We start from the raw sequence: 27,104 nt of genomic DNA, 5'->3' as shown, positions 1-27,104 counted from the left end.
CTTGATGAAAGTGAAAGAGGAGAGTGAAAAAGTTGGCTTAAAACTCAACGTGCAGAAAATTAAGATCACAGCATCTGGCCCCATCACTTCATGGCAAATAGATGGGAAACAATGGAAACAGTGACAGACTTTATTTTGCAGGGCTCCAAAATCACTGCAGATGTGACTGTAGCCATGTAATTTAAAAGATGCTTGCTCCTTGGAAGAAAAGCTATGACAAATCTAGACAGCATATTAAAAAGCAGACACTACTTTGCCAACAAAGGTCTGTCTAGTGAAAGCTATGGTTTTTCCAGTAGTCATGTATGGATGTGAGAGTAGGACTATAAAGAAAGCTGAGTGCCAAAGAATTAATGCTTTTGAACTGTGGTGTTGGAAAAGACCCTTGAGAGCCCCTTGGGCTGCAAGGAGATCCAACCAGTCCATCCTAAAGGAAATCAGTCCTGAATATTCATTGGAAGGACTGATGCTGAAGCTGAAATTCCAATACTTTGGCCATCTGATGCAAAGACCTGACTCATTGGAAAAGACCCTGATGCTGGGAGGGATTGAAGGCAGGAGGAGAAGGGGATGACAGAGGATGAGATGGTTGAATGGCATCACCAACCTGATGGACATGAGTTTAAGCAAGCTCCGGGAGTTGGTGATGGACAGGGAAGCCTGGAGTGCTCAGTCCATGGGGTCACAAAGAGTTGGACATGACTGAGTGACTGAACTGAACTGAATATACAATCACGGTGGCATGTCAAATCAGCAGGGAAAAAAGACAGTTCAGTAAATGGAGTTGGGATGATTGCTAGCAATTCAGAAAAGGTAGATAGACAATATGAATCCCCAGTGGGTAAAGGAGTTGAAAAGAAACATGCAAGAGCTGGAAGAATAAACAAGGGCAGTCTATGTAACTTCTGGACTGGAAAGGTCTGTCTGTGCATAGCACTCAAGTCAGAACCTGTTAGGGAAGATTGAACGTGTTCATGGCGGCTCATCCAAGTACATTCTAGGGACCCCTCGATTCTGAGATACTTCAATAGAGGTTCACTGAAACAGTTAACATGGTCAAATTGACATAGGTAACCCTAGATCAAAAAATAATGTAATCCTTCATCATAGGTGCTCTCAGCATCTTCAAAATGTTGATGTATAGCATGACTGTCTAAAAAAGATTAAGAAAAGTTTTAAAGTATAAAGCATTTTCTAAACATATTTGACTTCCCTGGTGGCTCAGATGATAAAGAGTCTGCCTGCAATGCAGGAGACCTGAGTTCAGTCCCTGGGCCAGGAAGATCCCTGGAGGAGGAAATGGAAACCCACTCTAATATTCTTGCCTGGAGAATCCCATGGATGGAGGAGCCTGGAGGGCTACAGTTCATGGGGTCACAAAGAGTCGGACATGACTGAGTGACTTCACTTTCATATTTGACCAGAAAATTTTTAGCATGGGAGAGGGGAAAACTTCAGAGACCTATTCTCTGAGTAAAGCATTTTGGAAAATACTGAATGTCATAAGTTTATTTAAAGTTTAAAGTTTCAAAGAAATGATAAGGCAAACAAAAGAAACTGGTAAGAGGTATATGCAAAATACTTCCCCAAAAAATGGACAAATAAGTGAACTACAAAAGAAATAAAAGACCAATAAACTTATAAAAATTCAGTTCCACAAGTAGTTAAAGGAATAGAAATTAAGATGGAATCATCCTTTTCACCTTTTAAAAAGACCAAAACAGAAGATAAAAGCATGCACCTGATAAACAAGCCCCACATTTGTGGAAATATGTCAAAGGGACCCAGAAGCCAACTGAAAAAGCTCCCAAAGAACAAATGTGGAAAATTTTGAGCAATAAAATAAAATAGTATTGGGTTGTAACCCAAAGTATAAAATGAACATCTATGAGTTCAAAGTGCTAGTAATAAGTAGTTTGGTTAATTAATAAATGGGAGAGAAGAGGCAATTTCCAGATAATTTATGTAACTATTCTACCTTCAAGCTGGCAGAGCATAGCTTTCTACTCTTGAAGTGTGGGCTACTGAGAGTGACATTCCCCCAAAATATCATATGGAAAGGGATTGGGGGAGAATAAATTCACAGTGAAAAAACCTGAGAGATATTACCTGAGCCAAGTGATTAAGGCCACACCAAAAGTCATCAATTATGACGACAGCATGTGCCTCTAACACGATGTGACAAAATCAAAACCCATCACCATGGTCTAATCATAAGAAAAACATCAGAAAAATTCCAATAAAGAGGTATCCTACAAAATACTTGGCCAGTACTCCTCTAAACTGTCGGTGTCATCAAAAACAAGGAAAGTCTGGGAACTTATCATAGCCAAGAGGTGCCTAAAGAGACATGACAACTAAATACAATGCTGTGTCCTAGATGAGATCATAGAATAGAAAAAGGACATCAGGTAAAAACTAAAGAAATCCTAGTAATCATATTGCAGTATGTAAATGTATCAAGTCAACCTGTTGCATACCTTAAACTTACAGGGTTTATATATATACAATGTATATATATTGTATATGAGTATACAATGCTATATATCTCAGTTTTTGAAAAGACTAAGAGAGGTAAATTGATTTTCATAAATTTATACACATCTAGAAAGAATAGTTTCTGTGAGAAAGCATTTTGAAATGAAATTGGAAAGTTGTAATAAACTTGTAAATGCTATTTTAAAAGGCAATATACAACAGCAAATGAATTTTTAAAACTTAAAAATCATCTACTGTATAATCATTCCATCCCTTTAGCATAGCAATATGCACATGTGCACTTTGTCTTCCACACGCACATAGATTATTTCGTTACAAATACGGTGTGCGTGCTGTTATGCATTCTATTTTTCATATTATCATAAATCTTTATGGTTTTTTCAAATTTAATTAATTTATTTTTGACTGTACTCAGTCTATGTTGCTGCGTGGGCTTTTCTCAAGTTGCAGTAAGCAGGGGCCATTCTCTAGCTGCAGCGGCCTCTCGTTGCAGAGCACGAGCTCTAGGGGATGCAGGCTTCGGTACTTGCGAGGTGTGTAGCTCAGTAGTTGTGGTCCTAGGTGCTAGAGCAAGGCTCAGTAGTTGTGGTTCACAGGGTTAGTTGCTCTGTGGCATGTGGGATCTTCCCAGACCCAGGGATCAAGCCTGTATCACCCCCTGTATTGACAGGCAGATTCTTTACCACCCAGCCACCAGGGAGGTCTCATGTTTCTTTCTATATAGCTCTAGACTTAGCTTTTGTTATGAATGCAAAATACTCTTCTATACTGATGTACCACAAATTTTTTAACTATTTCTCTAATGTTGAACATTTCACCTATTTCTATTTTTTTCTCTATTGTAACTAACACAACAGACAATGTCTTTCATTACTTGGAATTATTAAAAATCTTTGTTAATTAACATTATTGGGAAAAATCCTGAGAATGATGATCTCATGGCTTTTCATATGTATGATCATGTTATGGTGGTGTTTAGTTGTAAGTTGTGTTTGACTCTTGCGAGCCCATGGACTGTAGCCCGCCAGGCTTCTCTGTCTGTAGGATTCTCCAGGCAAGAATACTGGATTGGGCTGCTATTTCCTTCTCCAGAAGATCTTTTCCACCCAGGAATCGAATCTGGATCTCCTATATTGCAGGCATATGCTGCAATACTGAGCTATGACGGAATCCCATGATCATGTTGAAAAGTGAAAGTCGCTCAGTCGTGTCCGACTCTTTGTGAACCCATGGACTATACAGCCCATGGAATTCTCCAGGCCAGAATACTGGAGTGGGTAGCCTTTCCCTTCTCCAGGGGATCTTCCCAACTAACACAGGGATCAAACTCAGGTCTCCTGCATTGCAGGCTGATTCTTTACCAGCCGAGCCACAAAGGAAGCCCAATAATACTGGAGTGGGTAGCCTGTCCCTTCTCCAGTGGATCTTCCCGACCCAGGGTCTCCTGAATTGCAGGCAGATTCTTTGCCAACTGAGTTAGTTATACTCTCCCAAATTTTACCAATTTACAGTGCAACCCACGACAAGCAATACAATTTTACTGCAAAAAACCCTAAAGAATTCCTAATAAACTATGGACTTTATTAATAATTATGTATCAATATTGCCTCATTAATTCAACAAATGTATGATACTAATATAAGTATGATAACAATAGAAGAAAATGGATGTCAGGTATATGGGAACCTTCTGTACTATCTTCCCAACTTTTCTGTAAATCTAAAACTGTTCTAAAAAATGAAATATTGAAGCAACAACAATGAAAAGCAAAAAATCTGTCTGGTGTCAGTGAGTGGGTGCTAGAAGGACCAGCCTCATGACCAGTTAGTGGTGCGACCACTCTGTGACAAAATTTGGGAACATGTGTACAAAACAATAAAAACTTGTGTGCTGCATACTCTGATTTAGCAATTCTACCTCAACCCTGGAAAAATAACAGAGGCTGTGTGAAAAGACTTACCTGCAAATACAAACAAATATGATTGTCCAGGGTATTTTTATAATAGTCAAAATTTAGAGACAATATTAAAATATTTGGAACTGGCAAAACACATCATAGCATATTTATCTGATAATATGTTATTAGTAAATATCACATAATACAAAAATGACTAGAAGTTAAATGGAGAAAAAAACTAATAATATAAAATCCACTGTATTAAAAAACAGTATAGTTAACACTTGCATTAAAATCTTCTCTGTTTTCTGGCATTTAGCTTACATCAGCAAACAGAATAATGAATAACTGGAGAGTAGGAGGTGATGAAGAGAGAGAGAATGGTGGGACTGGGCAGGTTAGGTAGCACCTAGGATCCGGTTTAAGAATTTGACTTTTATTCAGGATGAGATGTGGAGAAAATGTTGGGTTTGGAGCACAAAAGTGACTTGTTTTCACTTTCACTTTAAAAAGATTCCCTGACCTACCATTGGGAGTAGATAGTAGGGGTACAAACATACAAGCAGAAACGCTGTTAGGAGTTCATTACAATAGTGAAGATGAAAAATAAGGATGGCTCAAATCAGTGCACAATGGTAAATGACAAACGTGGGCCCTTTCCCCCCTGACTCTTCCAGGATAAATGGACAACTAGTGGCTTTAAAAGTCATCAGTATGAATGCAGAGGAAGGAGTCCCATTTACAGCCATCCGGGAAGGTAAGAACAGTAGAGTGGACCCAAGAGATGTTTTAAGCTTTTGATTCGATAAAAACACATTGAATCTATCCATTCAGCATCTAGCTTTTGATATTTATAGAAGTAATGCTATAATTGCAATTTTATTCTTCACACCAGTTTTCCAAATCATTTTATTACTTACTCTTGAAGAAATTAGAATTCAAAACTATTACATTAATTGACCAAAGCTATGAATTCAATGAGTATTTACTAAATATCATCTGCAAGTTTGGTCCCATGCTACATGCTAAGGCCATATCTACATAACCCTAGAAAGATCCATACAAAGAAGAGAATTAATATACTTACAAATCCTCGGTTAAGTAACTTACCTGAAAATAAGTTCTTTAGATAGCATTTGAAAAACTCTCTGGGAAAACATGTATTTTTAGTGTTGTGCCTATATTTTCTCTGAACCTCAGGTGGTAGAACAAGTAGGTGAGAAGTCTGATGTCGGTAGGACTTGGGCTTGAAACTTAGAGATCTACAGATTACTAGTGCTGTGACCATGGATGGATTACTTTTCCTATTTAAGACTGTCTATTGCAGAAAGAGGATTTGTTGTTCAGTCTCTCAGCCGTGTCTGACTCTTTGTGATCCTGGGGACTGCAGCACGCCAGGCTTCCCTGTCCTTCACCATCTCCCGGAGTTTGCTCAAACTCCTATCCATTGACTCAGTGATGGCATCCAACCACCACATCCTCTGTCATCCCCTTCTTCTCCTGCCCTCAATCTTTCCCAGCATTGGGGTCTTTTCCAATAAGTTGACTCTTCCCATCAGGTGGCCAAAGTATTGGAACTTCAGCTTCAGCATCAGTCCTTCCAATGAATGAATATTCAGGGTTTATTTCCTTTCAGATTTGGTTTGATCTCCAATACCTATTTCTTTGAATTATTATGAGGGTTAAATGACAATATACATATAAAACACTAATCACAGGGTTCATCTTCAGAGTTCAACACGTTGGCAAATATCATTATCTTTTTGTTCCTTTCTTTTAGTGATGTCTTGTTCACTATCAAGATAACTAAAAATTTATAATTTAAAAATCAAGAGGCCAGTACAGTGAAAATAAATCATTAAAATGCAACTTATTAGCCTTCTTACATGAGCCATTTGAAATAAAATTATAATAGAATTACTATCCTTTTCATCAAAACCCCAGAGAAATGGCTCCTCTCTGGTCTTTCTTCTCCCCTTTTAACAACTTCATCTTCCCTTTTTTATGGAGCACATACTGTACACAAAGCAAACTGCAGGGTGTTGTGAAAGATGAGAAGAAAGATCTTATCTTTGCTGTGTATCTTTTCAGTTGTAATAGAGCAGATGGTTCAGGTTGTAAGCAGTGTTATAATGAAGGTAAAAAAGACCTTGTCAAGTGAGATGACAACCAATCAGTCTCAGTATGGCTAATAGAGTCAATGGATTTTGAACTGTGCTTGGAGGATGGGTCATGCAAACAGGCTTGAGAAAAGCAATTCAGAAAATGAGTTTATAACTGAATTTGATGCCATTTTCAAAAGGCTTCCAGAGCCCCTGGGAAATGTGTCATTCTGAATTTCAGTAGAAAGACCAAATGGCTATCCAGCTAGCCAGGGTTTCAACCTGGTAGGATCAGGTGCATTCTTGAGGAAAGTGTGTTTTTAAGTGTTTAATATAATGGACGCTGTATTTACTGATGGACTTATTAGTGGTCCCCATGAAAGGATGATCAGATTTAGGAAGAGATGTGTGCACAGGCTGAGGATTATTTCTGAGCATGATAGACATCCAAGGTGACCAGCATAAGGCGTGGGCTCTAGGCCCAGGTTCACCCTCTTCTCACAGTGTTTCCTTCCTTTGTGAGGTGCATTTGCCTGTTGCTACAGGCCTGCCTTGCTCAGATTTTCTCCACAGCCAAGTTTCTTTCAGGTTGACATTTGACTTTTAACAGCGAAAACTTTGCCGGTTTTGCTAACAGATGGTTCTCAGCATGGTTCAGAAATGCTGGATCTGCATTGTTCTGTATGCTAAATGTTTCTTTTATTTCTTATTTACTGAGGAATTGCCTTCCATCACAGGTGTTTGCAATTACTTTTAGTATTCAACTGTGGACTTTCTTGGTTTGTTTTATGGACTTACCTTACTGAATGCTTTGCTTGTTTAATATGAAAAACCACAAAAGGATTTTTTTTGACACACTGGAGGTTGTCAGGCATCCAGTTTCCAACAACGCATGTTTCTTTTTCCACCAGGGTAAGTGCTGGGAGCCCTTGATAGAGGAGCCCTCTCTCCTCAAGAAGACATGAGGCCTCATTTGAAAACTTTGGCAGTGTCCCATTTTTCCTGTAAGAACTTTAAGGATGTGAGGCCAGGGAGACAGGAGGTTAAACGAAAAGGGCTGGAAGGCAAAAGAAGAACAGCTGGAGTTCATTAGTTAAAATCCAGGGTCACTAGCTAAAAAGGCAACCGAAAGCCACGTGCAGAAAAACTAAATGAGCAATGCAGACTTCTCTAAAAAGCCTTGCAGTAGGAATTACTTTTCCTGAAGTTTGGCTGCTCTAATGGTGTATCAGCCAAAGATTCACTGAGTAGGATTTTACTGTATGTGCAGTCTCTATATGTATAGGTAGAAAGCATGTGGCAATTTATTAATCTGGTCATTTGGAATATTATTTGATTGTAACATGTAATGTAATGTAATGAAATTAGCAAAAGCATGCACAGCACTAAGGGAAATATACCTTAATACATGTGCCAGATATTTTTCATGTGTTAACCTCTTGCAGTCCTTTGGAGGTAGATATTGTTATGATTCCAGTACAGAGCTGCGAGTCAAGCAAAATCTGAGTCAAAATCCATACACTCTTCCTGCATTCATTCCATGAGAATTCACTGAGCACCTGCTATGGCCAGGTATTTTGCCGGCTGCTATACACACAGCAGCAGACACGATAGGCATGCTGCCCATCCTTATTCCTCTGCTAGTGAAAAAGATTAGCCACCTTCATTGAAACTTACAGAATCTTTCCCAATGGGCTCTATATTTTAAATGTTTGTTGTTGCAGCTAGGAGATAACACTTTCATTGGAATAGGCTAATATGAAGGTTTTATATAAGAACATGTTCCCTAGTTTTATTAACCTATGTATCAATGTCTTAATAATGTACATTATTTTAAATATCTTTCTGTAAAAATAGAAACTTTGTTTAAAAAGCACTTACAGGACTTTCAGCCCATTAGCAGCATTCATTAGGAAGCATTCATAGAACTAATCTTTTTTGAGGATTTGGCACATAATATAATCTTCCCCCACCTCAATCTTTTCTTTTGAACCTTTACATCAACTCTAGTTGGTAAGGTGTGATTTTTGTCGTAGTGACGAAGGAGTTTGAACTTTAGAGAGGTTAGGTAACTGGTCAGAGGTCACAGAGCTAGTAATCAGAAGCATTACATATTTAAATCCATTCTATTCTATTCTAAAGCCTTTCTACTTTATTACGGTAAAGTTAGGAATGCTTAACTCAAGCATTTTTTCCTTTTGCAAAAGCAAAAATAAAAAATAAAAATAGAAATATTTTTATGAAGCATATTGTATAAATATTAAGTAAATGCAAGAGAAACATTTTAAAGAAAATATACAATATTGTATATTTGTCAATTCTGATTCTTTCATATACTCTATAGCACTATAATTCCAAATCGTTAAGTTATAAAATTGTTTCAGCTGAGAATTTTTTAAGATCATTCTCTAGTAGAAAACATTATGGAGTAATTATTTTCAGTCCATATATAAGAAAAAGCCAGAAATAGACAAAGACCTCTGCAAGGTGAAAGAGTGAAGTGTTGCTTTTGTTCACTCAGTCGTGTCTGACCTTTTGTGACCCCATGGACTGCAGCATGCCAGGCTTCCCTGTCCTTCACCATCTTCCAAAGCTTGCTCAAACTCATGTCCATTGAGTCAGTGATGCTTAGTTGCTTAGTCATGACTGACTCTTTGCAACCCCATGGACTATAGCCTGCCAGGCTCCTCTGTCCATGGGGATGCTCCAGGCAAGAATACTGGAGTGGGTTGCCATGCCCTCCTCCAGGGGATCTTTCCAACCCAGGGATGGAACCCAGGTCTCCCTAATTGCAGGCAGATTTTTACCATCTGAGCCACCAGGGAAGCCCAAGAATACTGGAGTGGGTAGCCTATCCTTTCTCTAGGGGATCTTCCCGACCCAGGAATCAAACCAGGGTCTCTGACATTGCAGGCAGATTCTTTACCAGCTGAGCTACCAGGGAAGCCCAGAGGGGCCTTTAGTGACCTAATAATAACCTGTTATTGAAGATACAAGAGCCAGTCCTCAGCCCTTCCCACTCATCTGGGCTCCCCAAGTTTGGTTCTCTCCTCTTTTTTAACTTTAAATTTCCTCCTTTCCACAGGTTTTCAATTCTCCCATTGTGAAATGGAAATCCCCTCCACTCTCTATATTATACTTCGGCAATCCTTCATCCCATGCTCTTATCCCTGCCCTCCATCAATCACATCCACAGGCCCTGTTGACCTCCTGTGGGACTTTGAATTTCAGAGTGTGGTCACATGTTGCAAAGTCTTGCTCTGGAAGGCAGAACATCCCTTTCCCCAATCCTCCAATGGCCTTTGTCTCTCCAGGCTTCCTCTCCTGTAGCTCTGAAGCAGAGTTGATAAGCTTTCCAGAGAAAGGCATGTTCAAGTGCTCTGAGTACTTTGGTGAAATTGATTGGGTATATGGAATCTTTTTTTTTTTTGCAACTGCTCTGGCCTGTAAGAAAAATAAGTTACATAAATGCAATGACTGGTCATTTACTAAATAATGAAGTTTTAAAAATAGTTTTAGTTATTTCACAACAGGAAATTTTTTCCAGGCTTGAAAAATCAGAATGCTTGATTTGAAATGTTTAAAAAGCAAATAGTGCTTGATATTTTTAAAGCAATATTTTCATGATCAATGATTTAATTAAATTTTTGTTTAATTTTTGTAGCTTCACTCCTGAAGGGTTTGAAACATGCCAACATTGTGCTGCTGCATGACATAATACACACCAAAGAGACACTGACGTTCGTATTTGAATATGTGGTGAGTAGTCCCAGCATTTTACAAAGTGTAAGGGAAAAGCCTGGTGCTCGTATGAGGAATCTGTTAAAATTTTATGGCTGACAAAACTTTCATAACCATGTGAAAATTGTTGTGGAAATTTTCATTATTGAAAATTTCACTATTCTTCTTATACTTTTTTACCCACTATTTTTGTTACCTTTTCCCCTCTCACCAACAAGAATAAACATTTTGAATTTGCCTCCTAAATAAAACTTTTGCACTTATTTTTAAATCTAGTTTTAATCACTATTTGAGGAGAGACCACAAATTTTTTCATTGACAATAGTGACATAAACCACATAAAAAACTCCATACAAGTTTACTAAAGAATAAATCATTTTGTATTTTTGAAAGATAAAAGCCATTCAAATATTAGCAGAAAGAAAGAATAAGATATGTGTACCCAACTTGCTTTTCAGGACACTTGGAGAGTACAAATATCCCCACATCATTGTGTTCAGTGGCAGTTGTTTAAAATGAACCTCTCTTGTATGATTTCAATACCTTTAGACTATGAAATTTTTACACCTTGTTTTATGTTCCTGGATATGTTCCAGTGTCTCCAGTTTACAGTCTATGGAGATTTGAATAGAATTTGTATCTTAGTGGTGTATGAAAATTGTATAAATCTTAATTATGTTGAATTGGTTGACAGTGCTTATCAGGTCTACTATATCCTACTACTTCTCAGTATATTCCTTCTATTAATTTTTGAGTATGATATTGACACTCCAACTAAAAGTCTTAATTTATCTACTTTAAAACATTATAACATATAGTGGAACTATATGTAACCTTGTTCTGTATTTTCCAAGTCTCCAGTAAATGTGTTATCTTACTTTAATAATTTTAAAAATAAATAAATAAATAGGGAAAAAATAAAAAATAAATGAATACATAAAAAAATAATAAAAATTAAATAAAATGAGCCTCTCTTGTGTCAAGAAACAGGGTTCCTTCTAAGAGCAGCTAATTAGAAAGACACTGCGTTTGACTTTAACAGTGGTGTCTCGGAAAACCTGCTGTGTGCCTTTTGCACATTATTCTCAAAAATCCTGAGCTTTGTAGTCCCTCTGAGAGTCCAGTCTGTGGCCTGCTTTTGACCCTGACCAACCACCACTAACCTCACTCTCTCCACCGTTTTGTGCAGCACACAGACTTGGCTCAGTATATGTCTCAGCACCCAGGAGGGCTCCATCCTCATAATGTCAGGGTGAGTACTCTGAGGGTCGGGACTCCCCCCTGGCTTGCCCAGAGCAGGAGAATTCTGAAACAGACTGCCATCACACACTGAAAGCCCAGGATACCAGGTAAGAAGATGGACACCATTGATATTCTAGAGAAAAGTTAAAAAAAACAAATCTGCCCTCAAGATATAGAGCCAAGTCCAGCTGCTTTCTGGGCAACCTAACCCTGTCAGTCATCACCATCAAGCAAATGTGTCTTTAAAAGTATAACCCAATTAAAAAAAATTGCCTTAAAAGGAAAGAAGTGAAGTTAAGCTATCATAAAATAAATACTTTCTTCATAGCAGACTACTGTGCTCTGTGGTAAAGTTCATGTTGCACTTAAAGTTCCCAGCTAGAGCTAGCAAACTACCTTGATTGGTTCTTTATCAGTTATCTTTTTGCCTGTTCTGTGAGATCCTACTACATGTGGGACCAACTTCCATCTTTCCAGTTATTGGAATAGAAATAATATTAAACTCTTAACGAGCTGTAATTCCACATCTGTTATAAATTTTAGAAACCATTTGTATGTCATACTTTTCATTCTCTAAGGTTTTATTGACATTAATTGATTGGCCCTTAACATAACCATATGAGATTTGTATATGATGTACCCATTCATTTAACTAATATTTATGTGTTCATTTATTCATTCATTCAAGATATATTTGAGTACTCAGTACCATATTAAATGCTAAGGTTTCAATAATGAGTAAGTTGTGTTTCTTATTTTCAATGAGCTGAAGCCCAGTAAGATATATGGACTTCAGTTCAGTTCAGTTCAGTTGCTCAGTCGTGTCTGACTCTTTGTGGCCCCATGAATCACAGAACGCCAGGCCTCCCTGTCCATCACCAACTCCTAGAGTCCACCCAAACTCATGTCCATAGAGTTGGTGATGCCATCCAGCCATCTCATCCTCTGTCGTCCTCTTCTCCTCCTGCCCCCAATCCCTCCCAGCATCAGGGCATTTTCCAATGAGTCAACTCTTTGCATGAGTTGGTCGAAGTATTGGAGTTTCAGCTTCAACATCAGTCCTTCCAATGAACACCCAGGACTGATCTCCTTTAGGATGAATTGGTTGGATCTCTTTGCAGTCCAGGGGACTCTCAAGAGTCTTCTCCAACACCATAGTTCAAAAGCATCAATTCTTCAGCGCTCAGCTTTCTTCACAGTACAACTCTCACATCCATACATGACCACTGGAAAAACCATAGCCTTGACTAGATAAAACTTTGTTGGCAAAGTAATGTCTCTGCTTTTCAATATGCTGTCTAGGTTGGTCATAACTTTCCTTCCAAGGAGTAAGCGTCTTATAATTTCATGGCTGCAATCACCATCTGCAGTGATTTTGGAGCCCAAAAAAATAAAGTCAGCCACTGTTTCCACTGTTTCCCCATCTATTTCCCATGAAGTGATGGGACCAGATGCCATGATCTTAGTTTTCTGAATGTTGAGCTTTAAGCCAACTTTTTCACTATCCTCTTTCACTTTCATCAAGAGGCTCTTTAGTTCTTCACTTTCTACCATAAGGTTGGTGTCATCTGCGTATGTGAAGTTATTGATATTTCTCCCAGCAGTCTTGATTCCAACTTGTGCTTTTTCCATCCCAACATTTCTCATGATGTACTCTGCATATAGATTAAATAAGCAGGGTGACAATGTACAGCCTTGATGTACTCCTGTTCATATTTGTAACCAGATAGGTAGTGAGAAGCAAGGTGATGAGAGCTATGGCCATGTTAATTAGGAATACTATGAGGACTCATAGTTAGGGGACTCCAGTCATGGAGGCAAGGGGAAAGGAAGGTTTGAAGACAGGGTTTTGAAAAGAATGAAAACATTTAAAAATACTCAGAGGAAACTGAAATAGAAAACTAACGAGGGGGACCAAGAAGGAATGTCTAGCAGTGTGTTAAGGACTCTAAGGAGGATTGAATCCATTAAATTATCTGCATGATCATGGGATTTCTTTTTTATTTTTTTAATGGCAGCACTTAGTTCATATAGAGAAGCAGAGAAAGTAGAAAGTTGGACCGATTGAGAATTGGGGCTGTGCCAGACATGTGAGAGGAAAAGACAGTTGGGTCACATATTTGGTGACTATCAAGAGAGAGGTTAAAGGGATGGTCAGGGGCTTCTAAACTGAGTCTAATCTGAGGGAAGGAAGTGAAGACAGGCAGGTTACTGATAGCTAGGGAGAGAGCAGAAGAGTCAAGGAGCCAGAGGTTTGATTAAATAGAACAGTTGGAGAAGAAGTAACTGTGAGAAAGATAGAAAATTTTCAGACTTGAAGGACTCCTGTAGCAAGCACTATGCTAAGTGTTTAGCAGGACAGAAAGATGCAGAAGACATGATTCCTATCCTCGAAGGATGTAGAGCCAAAAACAGGAGGTAAGATAGACACCACCACTATTCCAGGACATCTGTGAATAATACCAAGTAAGAAATAAGACCTAATGCTGCAGATGTGCAAGGAAGTAAAAGATATCTTCTCATTTTAAGAGGTTTCTATAAGCCAGACCTTACAAGCTGCAATTCTTTTAAGGCTGGAATAGGGGAAGATGCTAGAGGAGGAAGGAATGCTTTCAGCGAAGGTTCAGAGCAGGGAAGTAGAGGGTGTGTTCAAGGAAGAAGATCCCAGAGCCACACGGACTGTTGGGGTTGAAGAGACTATAGTGTTTTTCACTCTCCAGGTGCTAGTACATTAGTGGGTTATGAAATCAACTGGTAAACAGCAACCAGCATTTTTTTAAAAAATGAAATGGAATGGGTGAGAAGGGCGTGTATATCTGCATGCTAAATCGATTCAGTCATGTCCGACTCTTTGGTACTCTATGGACTGTAGCAACCAGGCTCCTCTGCCGATGGGATTCTCCAGGCAAGAATACTGGTGTGGGTTGTCATACCCTCCTCAAGGGGATCTTCCCAACCCACAGATCAAATTCGCATCTCTTACTGGCAGGCAGACTCTTTACCACTAGTGCCACCTGGGAAACCCTCTTGAGAAAGGAATAGAAAATATTATAGTATGCAACGCTTAGTAAGAACAAGTTTTATTTTGTGCAGTTTTTTTCCCATTAGAAACTGTGCTTATATCTATGTATGAATGTGGAAACTGGAAGCATATCTATTTCTTATTGTGCAATGCAGTAAGGAAAAAAAAATCTTAAAACACTGGGTTGGTCTAACTTCCTTATTTTGCAGAATTAGAATTCAAGTTTGAAAAGAAATATTTTTCCTGAAGTTATAGAACCAGCTTTTGCCATTGCTCAAAGAGATTCTTGGTTGAGGCTCTTTTCCACTAGTGCCATCCTGAATCTCTGGTCCTGTTGGCCTGAAACAGATACTGTCTTAGTGACATGGAGTACATGAGTCTGGGGGAATAGATTGGGTAGGTGGCTGAGGGCCTTACTTTCTAAGATATGGGCTTTATTTCTTAAACAGTAGAGTCATTAAAGAGGCTTGATTGAAAAAGAGTGGCATGATCAGAAGGAAATTTATGTAATTGTGGTCTGTGGGATAGACTAAAGAGAGGTGGCTGGAGTCAAGGATTTCAGTTAGGAGGTTATCAATGTGGGCTAGCCCAGTGCTTCTCAAGCTTCAGTGAGCACGCTAATGATCTGATTCAGTAAGTCTGACTCAAAGCTTGAGCTTTGCATTTCTCATATACTCCAAGGTGATACAGATGCTGCTGGCTGAGGACTAAACTTCGAATGGCAAGGTTCTAGGTAAGAAGTGATAAAGGCCTAAATCAGGATAGTGAAGGTACGAACGGGAAGGACTGTGGAAGACAATAACAAGGAAGGGTTTGGCCAGGACATGAGGACAACAGTGGTGTAGATGTGAATTGGTGGTGGAAGAAAGTGGACATACGGCAGTTAATTACTTCACCAGAATTGTTGGGAGATGGAAGGATCAGCAGTACTTTTCTAGCTTTAATTAATCGTGTGGATGATGGCGCCATTCACTGAAATAGAGAAATGGAAAAAATAGATTCTAGAGGGACACAGAGAGTTAAGATCTGGTATACCAGGTTTGAGGTGCCTGAACTTCAGACTATATGGGTCCAACAATTCAGGAAAGAGATCTGAAGTGAAGCTAAAGATTTTCAAATTATCAGAATACAGTTGTTAATTGAAGCAATGTTAGTGGATAAGATGGGTAAGGGGAACATGTAAGATGATAACAGAAGGTCAATGATGGAGCCCTGAGGAATATCACCACATTAGATATCAGTAGAGAAAGTAGAGCCTATGGAAAGCACATTCAGAGAAGTAGGAGAAAAATTAAGAGATTTTGGTACCAAGTGGGGGAAAGAGCATCAGGAAGGAAGACAGAGGCAACAAAGCCAGATCCTGTAAAGAGGAGTGAAAGACATCCATTGGATTTTTGTAGCAAAGGACACTGGTGGGACTTCCCTAGTGGTCCAGTGGCTAAAATCCCAAGCTCCCAATGCTGGGGGACCAGGCTTGATCCCTTTCAGGGAACTAAATTTCAAACATCCCAACAAAGATTGAAGATCCTGCATGCCACAACTATGACCTGGCACAGCCAAATAAAAGAATATTTTAAAAAGACGTTGGTGAGCACTGTGAAAACATTATGAATAAAGTGATTGTAGCAGAAACCATTTTTCAGGGGGAGGAATTTCACATTTCAGAGGACAAACAGTTCTATATGATGGTGGGACCCAGTGTGTGACCATGGGCACGAGGGGCTGAAGTGGGTTGGAGAAGCAGATCATTGGAGTGTGGAGGTTGGCTGGACATATTCATGTGAGCACTGACGTTAAGGGAACAACAGCTGTGATTCAGGTGTCCAAGTCTTGAGTGATTGATGGAGAGTTGTATGGATGACTGTGAGAAGAGGGGTAGAGGAAGATGGCATGGAAATCCAAGAACAAGGGTTTTTACATGAGGGTGGGTACACTGGGATCAAGTTGATGAGCACCATGGTCTGGTCTGAGAGAAGCAGGGTCGTGGGGAGCTTGCCTCCCACGGCACTGCTGTGGCTGTGTGGACTCCATCCAGGTCCCATATCAAGGTCCCCAAGCCATTTAGGAATGTTAAGATTTTCTTGAGGCTCCTACTTCATATGTTTGCTGGTTCTGTGAGTCTTCCTCATCCCAGTTCTTTCTCTTTCTGGTACTTCAAACACACACACTGTTATTCATTGTTTATCATTCACTTTTTATTCACTTGTTATTCATTTTTACCATCACTCAACTGTCAAGGCACAAAAGTCCTATACCGACACATGCACACCTTCTTAAATGGCTTAGGGACCTTGATATGGGACCTGTATAGAACCCACACAACCACAGCTGTGCCGTGGGAGGCAAACTCTCCAGGATCCTCTGTGCTCAGACCATGGCGCATATCAGCTTGATTCCAGGGTGTCCAAGTCTTTGCTAGGTCATTACAGGTTCTATAAAAGCATCTCTGAAGTTCCTAGTTTCCAAGATGTGATGGAAAAAGTGAATTTATCTGCACAACTTTGTGTCTTCCATTAGGTCCATGTCCCAGAAATTCTGGGGCTGGCTGTTTCTTTTCAAAACTGCCAGAACATGTTCTCAGTTGGCATAAGTCTTTGTAAACATTAACACTGGTGTTTGCGTTCTCAGTTGCCAGTTGCACTGGAAAACAGCAAAAGATACTTGGAATACTGAGCATTCTTTTTTTTTCCCTTAGGCTTCTATATTGGTGGGATCCTACTAATGTCTTTGGTTTCTGTGCCTTGTAACCACCAGCAATGTTTTAAAATTTGGATCCAGGGTGTATTTTTCCTTTTGCTTCCCCCCACTTTTTTTTCTTCTCTCTACTATTTATTCCTTATTCTCTTTTGATTTTTTTTCTTGGTCTAATTTATTTTGGTGTCTTTTCCCTCTGAATCTATACTGTATATTTCCCTTGTTTTCACTTTGAACTTAAGACTTTAAAAATATGTTTAAAAAGATAATGGTTCCTTTATTTCCTAACACCATCTAAGGATATACTTCCCAGTCTGGTCTCCCTGTGTTCTGTTTTTAGAAGGGTTTTATATCAGAGAGCCTGGAAAACTTGAGCAGTTGTAAACCTTAGAATATCATTTCCAGGTCAACTTTGATCTTGTATGCCAAGTTCATTGGTGGGAAAAAATTAAATCTTTCACATCTAAATCAATAACTAGTGTTCCAAAGGAAACTTCAAAGTTTCACTGTAGATTTTTAAGGAAGAGTAATTCCTTCAGTATAAAAGAAATGAGATGTCAGGAAAAACCAGAATCCCTTTGTTTAGGACATGGTCTACTTATTTGATTTTCCTTGTCTTTTTTTTCCTGTCTGAATGTAAAATCTTCCTTTTTTTTCCTTTGGTCTCTTAAGAGACACTTTTACTATGTTCTTTCAGATGACTGGTTTTGATTTAGAGGAGAAATCAACACATAGTGGCTCAAATCTGCTTAGATAAGGTGTTCATTCCTTCCAGCTTTTCATGTTTCAACTTTTGCGGGGCCTGGCATACATCCACCACCAACACGTTCTTCACAGGGACCTGAAACCTCAGAACTTACTCATCAGTCACCTGGGAGAGCTCAAACTGGCTGATTTTGGTAAGTCACCCCCTGAGTCTCTTTCTGGGCTATGAACAATGATGCTTTTGTGTGCACATGTTTAAAGCATCAAATAGGCCCGGCCTTTGAAAAGTGGGGACCAGGGAATATGACATTTTTTGAGGATATCAAACAACCATATAGTAAGAGTGAGGCAAGAAATTGGAGGAGATTGATCGCTTCTCAGGGTTCCATCAAGCCTCAGTCTAATCAGATCCTAAAATGTGGGCACCCCTATTACCTCACTGCTGTTTTTGATGCAGAGACTTTTGTAGAGTGAATGGTACTTCTTACGTTTCCCTAAATCTGGGTGGATGTACAAATTCCATCAGACTAGATCAAAGTTATCCCAGGATGGCCAGATAAAGAGGTCAACCCCAGACTGTAGGATGGACTCTTGCTGGAATGGAGGCTCTAGAACACCTATGTATCTATACAGATGGGACTGCATGGTGTGTGTGTGTGTGTGTGTGTGTGTGTGTGTGTGTGTGTGTGTGTGTGTTCAGTCGCTTAGTCCTGTCCAACTTTTTTGACCCTATGGACTGTACCCCGCCAAGCTTCTCTGTCTATGGAATTCTCCAGGCAAGAATACGGGAATGGGTTGCCATTTCCTACTTCAGGGGATCTTCCTGACCCACAGACCAAAGCCACGTCCTTCGAGTCTTCTGCATTGCATGCAGATTCTTTACCACTGAGCCACCAGGGACCTGAGGCTTTCGTTTCCATCAAAGTGATGCAGATTTACCCTGAGTGTCACTGTATCTTTCCACATTAGCAGTTATCACTGTTTGTACATATACACATACATATATACCTATATGATGGTTTTGTCTCCTCCACTAGACTATAAGTGTTATGAGGGCAGCCTGGATCCATTTTTGCTTATCACTATATCCCTAGTGCCTGGCACCATCACAGGTGCTCAATAAATTTTTGTTGAAAAACTGGTTGCATATAAGCTGAGAAGACCCTCTTCACTGTTTGGCAGATGTCAAATGGCGCTGCTATAACTGCAGTAAGCACGTAACAGACATTCATTTATCAAATTCCCAACAAGAGTAGACTCATCTATTGAGATTTCATACAGTTATAGATCATGTGATTCTATGAGATAAATAGCTAACTGACAAATGTACTGTTTTGCAGAGGAGCACTTGAGAATGACTCATCTAAGTTCCTGCCAAACTAGCTAGTGTGGATTAACAGTCCCTACCCTTTATCTGCTAAACTGGGGATTCCTGAACTGCACAAATGGAGGGTGGTCATATTAGTCATGAATTGATCTTCCCTTGCTGTTACAGAAACCTCCAATTACAGAGGTGTAAACATGCTTGAAGCTTAATTTTCCTTCATATAACATCTGACCTAGGCAGTCAGAGCTTTGCGGAAGCCCCAAAATGTCTTGGTTCACGCTCCTTGAGTCATGGAGCCCCACCAACCCTGTGTTGCCCGTTGGTATATTTCAAGATGGCAGCCACCTCCTCCTCACCACAGCCTGGAGGAAGGAGAAAAGGGACCAACACGTAACTCCTCCAGGAAGTTCACACGTCACTTTTATTCATATCAAATAGGCAAAAATTTAGTTGCCTGCAACACTTAGCTTCCAGGAAGGCCACATGTAGCTGCAAAGTAGGCTAAATTTAGAGAAATTAATGTGATGAAGAAGTATACAAGAATCAAGATAGTCGAGTAGCTCTATTAAAAGCACTGAAATATTTGTATTATTTTTAAAATATTGTTTACTCTGCCAGCTACACTCTCCTTGGCAGACTGTATCACTGTGACTCTCCAGGAAGTCTCAGGACAACAAGTTCTGTGCTCTCCCCCTTCACTCAGGTCTTGCTCGAGCCAAGTCCATTCCCAGCCAGACATATTCTTCAGAAGTTGTGACTCTCTGGTACCGCCCTCCTGATGCCTTGCTGGGAGCCACTGAATATTCCTCTGAACTGGACATATGGTAAGAGCAAGTGCCAAGAAAATGTGAGTCATCCTACCCATGAAGATTGCTCTATTATCTGTGCTGCATTTTAGATAATCATTCTAATGGCTTCCCAGGTGACTTGGTGGTAAAGAATCCATCTGCCAATGCAGGAGATGTAGGAGACCCAGGTTCAATCCCTGGGCTGGGACGATCCTCTGGAGAAGGAAAATGGCAACCCACTCCAGTATTCTTGCCTGGAGAATCCCGTGGACAGAGGAGCCTGGCGGGGTACAGTCCATGGAGTTACAGAGAGTCAGACACGACTGAATGACTGAGTGTGCACACACAAATATTCTAATGGTGACACTCACGTTTGTATACAGAAATATAAAGTACTTTCAATACATATCTCATTTGATTTTTACAATAAGTTTTAACAGTTAAAGAAGTTGAGGCTCATAGAGGTCTTGCCCAAGGCATTTGCTGGATTCCATCCTTTTTTATCAATGCTCCCTCTAGTTCTTCTATTAATCCTTTGTCTTTGCCTTTGTCCCCAGGGAAACATACATATGCTCCCAAACCACAGATTTCACACACACACACACACACACACACACCCCTGCTTGTCTACACATGGTCAAACACGGTTCAGAGCCTGGTGGAAAAAGAACATAAATACCAAGATCCTGTAGACCTGGTTTTCATGCTCGTTCTATTTCTAATCAGTTCCTCTGGATTATGTTATCTTCAAAAAACCATGTACCCTCTCTGTTTTTATGTTTCTTTATTTTTAAAATAAGGGCAATATACTCTTCCCATGAAGGGTTAAGGGGGACTGTGGTGTCAATATAAGAAACCAGACAGATGCTGTCAAGTAGAAGCACATTGTTGGGGAGGCTCTGGGATTAAAGAGGTGCAGTGGTGAGTGTGGGATCTCAGTCACTCAACATCCCAGACCTGCAGTGTTAGGGTGTCTGCTTCTGATTCCTGGAAATATCCCAGTCATTTGTGTGGTGAATTTACAGTCACAGCCAGCACCTCAAAGGTAACAAAGTATACAGACTTCTTTCAATTCTTTAGATGGTCCTGTATACACTGAAGGCCCTGTTTAAAAAACACCAAGAGGCTAAACTAAGCTTTTGAATTTCCCAACGTCTTGAGAAAAGTTGGAGAAAATTTCCTCCAGTGTATCTGGAGTCATTGATTTCCTGACACCCGGTGCCATTTCTCAGAATATCACCTGCTAGTCAAAACCCCCCTGAAACTGTCAGCACTCGCAGCTCCATGCCGTCACTTCAAAGGCTTTCAGTGGGCTCTGGTTTTCTCAGCTCTTAATGATCACTTCCTAGTTGTGCTTCACAGACAGTGAAACTTCTGCTCATCACTTTTAAACTTTGCTTTATTATGGAGCATTTAAAACATTCAAAATACATAAATATATACATCAGTGATTCTTCCCCAGGATCAATTTTACTTCCCAGGGACTTTTGCAATGTCTGAGACACTTATTGTCACACTTGGGTAGGGGCGGTGTGCTCCTGGCTTCTAGTGGGTAAAGCCTGGGGTTGCTAATAAATATCTTACAGTGCTCAGGGCAGCCCCCCGCAACAAAGATGTATCCAGCCCCAAATGTCAATAGTGTCAAGACTGAGAAACCCGATGTAGATTAAGAAGCATAATAAAGTGAACTCCATGAACCCACTGCCCAACAAAACAACCAGAACGTGGTCAGTATTGCCACATTGGACTTCCCTTGTGGTCCGGTGGTTAGGACTTTGCTCTTCCAGTGCAGGAGGTATGGCTTCGACCTCTGCTCAGAGAACTTGGATCCCACATGCTGCGTGGCGTGGCCAAAAAATATATTTCCACATTCGCTTGCGTCCCCTTTCCATCCACCAGAGCCTGCCTCTCCCCCAGAGGGGCTCTGCCCTGAATTTTTATTCTTCTTGTCAGTCCCTCACCTTTTTTTAAATAATACTTTTACATTTTTATGTATTTTTAAAAAATTATTTTACCTACTTCCGAGTTTTTATAAAAATGGTACTAAATTGTTTTTAGTTTTCTGTGATTTGCTTTTTTTTTAACTCTGTGTATTTATAGGATTCATCCATGTCGGTCTAAGTTACACTTTATTTTCTGTTGATGAACATTTCAGTTATCTAATTTGATGTTTTTGTTTTTGCTATTTCGAAAATGCTTGGTACTTATATTTAAGGATTTCTGGAGAAGGAAATGGCAACCCACTCCAGTACTCTTGCCTGGAAAATTCCATGTACTGAGGAGCCTGGTAGGGTACAGTCCATGGAGTCTCAAAGAGTCGGACATGACTAAGCGACTTCACTTCACTTCACTTCACTTCTAGAGTACTTCAAAGTAGATTTGCTGTGTCTTGGGGTATATGAATGTTCAACTTCATGAAACAGTATCCAATTGTTCTCCAAGTGGTTGTAACAATTTATGCATCAGCAGTGTATCCTAGTCCCTTATCCACATCTGCACTAGCTTTATAAAATCAGATTTCTTAATTTTTGCTAATCTTGTTGGAAGAATGGTAGCATGCTGTGATCAAATGTGCATTTCCCTAATTACTAATGAGGTTGGAAGTCTTTTCATGGATTATTCGTGGGTTTTCTCCTATGAAATACGTCTGTGTGTCTTTCACTTATTTTTTCTTGGTCTCTATGTCTCTGACAGTCTCTCCCTTTCTTTCTTTATTGATTTATAGGAGTTCTTACACTCTGAATACTAATCTTTTATCAGTTTTGTGTGTTGCAAGAAGCCTCCCCAACTCCTGACTTCTATTTTTGTCTTAATGTTGTCTTTTTAAGCGAGAGTGCTTTGTTTTAATACTACTGACCTTAGCAATCTTTTCCTTTATGGTTAGTCTTTTTGTTGCTTGTTTAAAAAATCCTTCTCTCCCAGAGACCAAAGTGATATTATCTAATACATTCTTTTATAAAGCTGTAAAAAATTTTCCTTTCACTTCAAATCTTTAATATATGGGAAATTGACTTTCTCTGTGCTAACCAACTGTCTCACCCCAATTTCTTCAGTGATCCGCCTTGCCAAATATCTCATATATCAGGTTTCTAAGGATGCAAGGTCTGTTTCTGGGCTCTCTACTCTATTCGACTGGGATCAGTGTATCTGTCACTGTACCAGTGTTCCTGTGTATTAATTTCTGTAGCTTTCTAATAACACTTGATTTCTGCTGGGACAAGTCTCACCACCTACTTCATCTTCTTCCTCAGGAGTATCTTGGCTATTTTTCCCCTTTGGTTCCCCATATAAATTTTGCTGAATGTAAAAACCCTAGTGGGACTTACTTTAGAATTGCATTGAAATTATAGGACATTTTGAGGATAGTTAACACCTTTATAATACTGTCTTCCAATTTTAAAACAGTATAGTTCTCCATCTGTTTAGTTCATCTATAATACCTTTTAGTAAAGTTTTATAATTTTCTCTCTAAGCTCTTACATATCTAAAGTAAATGTTCCTTTCTTGTAAGTTGATTTCTGTTGTTTATTGTTTCTTTGGATTCTTGCATGTGGTATCTTTTTTCCATGCATATTTAGTTGTTTTTGACAATGATATGCTAATTCTCCTTGGAATTTTATTTGTGGGTTTTTTGTTTTTTCTTTTTTGAGGCCTTGAATAAAGTGTGGTCTGTCAGAGAGGATTTGCATTTGATTCTGCTAGGTACATTTTAAAAAATTATTATTGTATTTTACATAAGTGTGGGTCTCCTACTCAGATATTGTTTCTTAATACCATTCCCTACTGAAAATAACTAGGCCTTTTTGGAGAAGTAGCCAGTACTGAGACTAGGGCAGGAAAAGTTTAAGATGAGCTAAGAACATCTTGTTAGGCCAGAATATTTTCTAATAAAGTAATCAAAAAATGATGGGAACACGTCAAAAGGATGTGGGAAGCAGCTTGAAGAGACTCCCACTGGCCAAAGCTGGTACCTTCTGAGCATCCTAATAAATAGTGCAAATAATGTATTTTAACACTGAATAACATAAGAATATATGTCTATATGGAAGATAGATAATAGATGGATAGATTGGATGGCATCACCGATGCAATGGACATGAACTTGGGCAAATTCCAGGAGATGGTGAGGAACAGGGAGGCCTGGCTTACTGTAGTCCATGAGGTTACAAAGAGTTGTACCCGGCTTAGCAACTGAGCAACAACAGATGGATGGATAGCTGGGTGGATGGATGGATCCATAGACACATAGGAAGGGAAGCTCCTTTTTACAGTAGAATGCCAACTAATAACTGGGGAAGAAATGATATAATTAGAAAAATCACTATTTTGTAATATATATAGTAGTAATCGGTTCAAACAAGAATCATCAATCCTAAACTAGTGGGGAAGTTTTCATGAGAAATAAAATATTTATTTACATAGTCTCAAAGTACCTCTATACAAATTACTTATAACAAAATAAAAAAATAGCATCTTTATACCAGAGGAACTTGGCAAACACCATCTTAACCAAGTGATTAGAATCAGTATCATTAATAATGGGACTGATTACAGTCCATAGGGTCACAAAGAGTTGGACATGACTGAGCAACTGAGCATACTGACATCGTTTGCCTCCTAATATGAATCAGAGGAGACAGTATCACGAATGTGGCTTTCCTGAAAAAAGAGCATAACCTGAGTCAAATCATGAAGCAGCATCAGATAAACTCATTTTGAGGAACATCTTATGACATAACTATACGGTACTCTTCATTTTATTTTTTAATAATTTTAGTTACTTATTTGGTTGCACTGGGTCTTCATTGCTGCTCCTGGGCTTTCTCTAGTTGCAGTGGGCAGGTGCTGCTCTCTAGTTGTGATGTGTGGAGGGCTTAATTGTGTTGTGTGGCAGGCTTCTCGTTGCGGTGGCTTCTCTTGTTGTGGAGCACGAGCTATCGGGTGCATGGCTCAGCGGTTGCAACTCTCGGGCTCTGGAGCACAGGCTCAATATGTGAGGCACGCAGGCTTAGTCGCTCCACAGCATGTAGGAGCTTCCCAGGCCAGGAATCAAACCTGTGTCTCCCACACTGGCAGATGGATTCTTTATCACTGAGTTACCAGGGAAGCCCCGAGACTGTACTCCTTCAAAGAGTTGTAGAGGAAGGAAAAATTTTCTTCTGTTCTCTGAGGTTCAGTGGATGGGTCTGTGAAATAAGCTGACAAAAGACAGATGAACAGAAGAAAAGCATACATGTTTTATTTTATGTTAAAAGTTTTATGTGACATGGGGTAAGTGGCTTCATAAAAAGGAGAGAAAATCCCCAAAGAAACAGCTAGACTTGGAGGCTTTTATACCATTCTGACAAAGGATGATATACTCCTCTGTAAAGAGAAGTAACAAGACAAAGGAAAGGGGCTTCTGAACTCTTTAGGGTGATAGCTGTGGGAAGGTAAGTATGTGTATGGGGAACCCTAGAGGTGGATAAGGGTGACTTATCAACAACTGTTTACATACATTCTTCTTGGTGCCATCTCTGCATCTGGTAATAAGATTTTTCTCCCCTCCAGGGCTGGGAAAGGGGTCATCTTCACAAGGGGTTTTTATGAACATGGACCCCTTATGGGCTTCCCTGGTGGCTCAGATGGTTAAGAATCTGCCTGCAATGCTGGAGACCCAGGTTCAATCCCTGGGCTGGGAATATCCCCTGAGAAAAGGAATGGCAAACCACTGCAGTATTCTTGCCTGGAGAGTTCCATGGACAGAGGAGCCTGGTAGACCACAGTCCATTGTGTCTCAAAGAGTCAGACAGGACTGAGCACCTACAGTTCAGTCACTTTGATTGAGTCAGTGTGAAGTCACGTCACACTTTCAGACAGCCTAGGAGAAGCAAAAGCTCATCCTGTGTCTGCTTTTTGTCAATTGCCTTCAGCTCATACTAATCCTTATACCAGAATGGCACATTTTTGGGGTGTTATTTTCTGTTCCTGTATAGAGTCAATGTTTGAAAAGACAAAAAAAAAAAAAAATTAGGGAAATGTTCCAGATTAAAGGGACTAAAGAAGCATGTCTACTAAACACAATGCATGATCCTAGATTGGATACTGGGTGAGAAGGAGCTAAAGAACCCTCCTGGGACAATCGGTGGAACTTAAATATGGACTGTAGATTAGATAGCGGTATTGAGATCAGTATTAAATCTCCTGATTTTGATAATTGCATTGTTGTTGTGTAAAAGAATGATTTTTTTCTTCGAAGATACATGTGGAAGTATGTAAGGGTGAAGAACCATGATATCTGCCACTTACTCTCCACTGCTTCAGAAAAAAATAGATAATAGATAGATGGATGATAGAAAGAATGATAAAACCAAAAAGGCAAAGTGTTGGCAACTGGGAATCTGTTTGAAGTATACAAGACAATTCTTTATACTAATTTTGTAACTTTAATTTTGAAATTATTTCAAAATTAAAGGTTAGCAAAAAAAGTTGAGAAAAACCTGGTGTTTCGCCAAAGAGAATGAGGTAGCATTGGCTTTGTTAGAAGCACTGGCCCAGTACATAATCAGTATTTTCAGTTATTTCCTGTGTGTTTGAGAAGGATGTGTATTCCCAAATTGTTGGGTACAGGATTTTACATACATTCAAAATTTCAAAGTTGTTACTTGTGTTATTCACAGTTTCTTTATATAATCTTTGTCCATTTAAGCTATCAGGGAAAGATATATTGAAGTTGTAGATTTGTCATATTTCTATTCATTTTTGCTTTATTTACTTTGAAGCTATTTTTTATCAAGTGAAAATAAATTTAAAACTGTTCATCATTCCCTCATGCACTTTAAATATTACTTTGGAATAACATTCCTCTTTTGACATAAACCTTTTAGAGCTTTCTTTAGTGTTGGCCTAGTGGCGTCGAACTCCGCTTTTGTTTCTTAAGACACACTCTCATTGTTAACGGCATCCCCTTGCTGGGGATATAACTCTAGATTGACATTATTTCCTCTCAGACCTCGGGAGGTGTCTCCCCAGCTTCCTCTTCCAGCGCTGCTCTTGTGAAGATTGCGTTCAGCCTAATTGTAGGGGAGTTTGCTTTTGGCCTTATTGT

At 39.4% G+C, this 27,104-nt stretch overlaps 1 protein-coding gene across 2 annotated transcripts in view; it reads left to right on the top strand.

Moving 5' to 3' along the window:
* The window catches only part of CDK15 (cyclin dependent kinase 15), an 82,717-nt gene that overhangs the window by 4,942 nt on the left and 50,671 nt on the right, over positions 1-27,104 (top strand). For both annotated transcript variants that reach the window (XM_065930821.1, XM_065930820.1), the window contains exons 4-8: positions 5,074-5,153; positions 10,163-10,257; positions 11,429-11,491; positions 17,973-18,096; positions 19,933-20,053. In XM_065930821.1, the coding sequence (XP_065786893.1) occupies positions 5,074-5,153; positions 10,163-10,257; positions 11,429-11,491; positions 17,973-18,096; positions 19,933-20,053 (483 nt within the window). The remainder of the gene's footprint in view (positions 1-5,073; positions 5,154-10,162; positions 10,258-11,428; positions 11,492-17,972; positions 18,097-19,932; positions 20,054-27,104) is intronic.

Source organism: Muntiacus reevesi, chromosome 3 (genome assembly GCF_963930625.1).
Source record: "Muntiacus reevesi chromosome 3, mMunRee1.1, whole genome shotgun sequence".
Lineage (NCBI taxonomy): Eukaryota > Metazoa > Chordata > Mammalia > Artiodactyla > Cervidae > Muntiacus > Muntiacus reevesi.
This window is presented reverse-complemented; position numbering and strand designations above follow the sequence as displayed.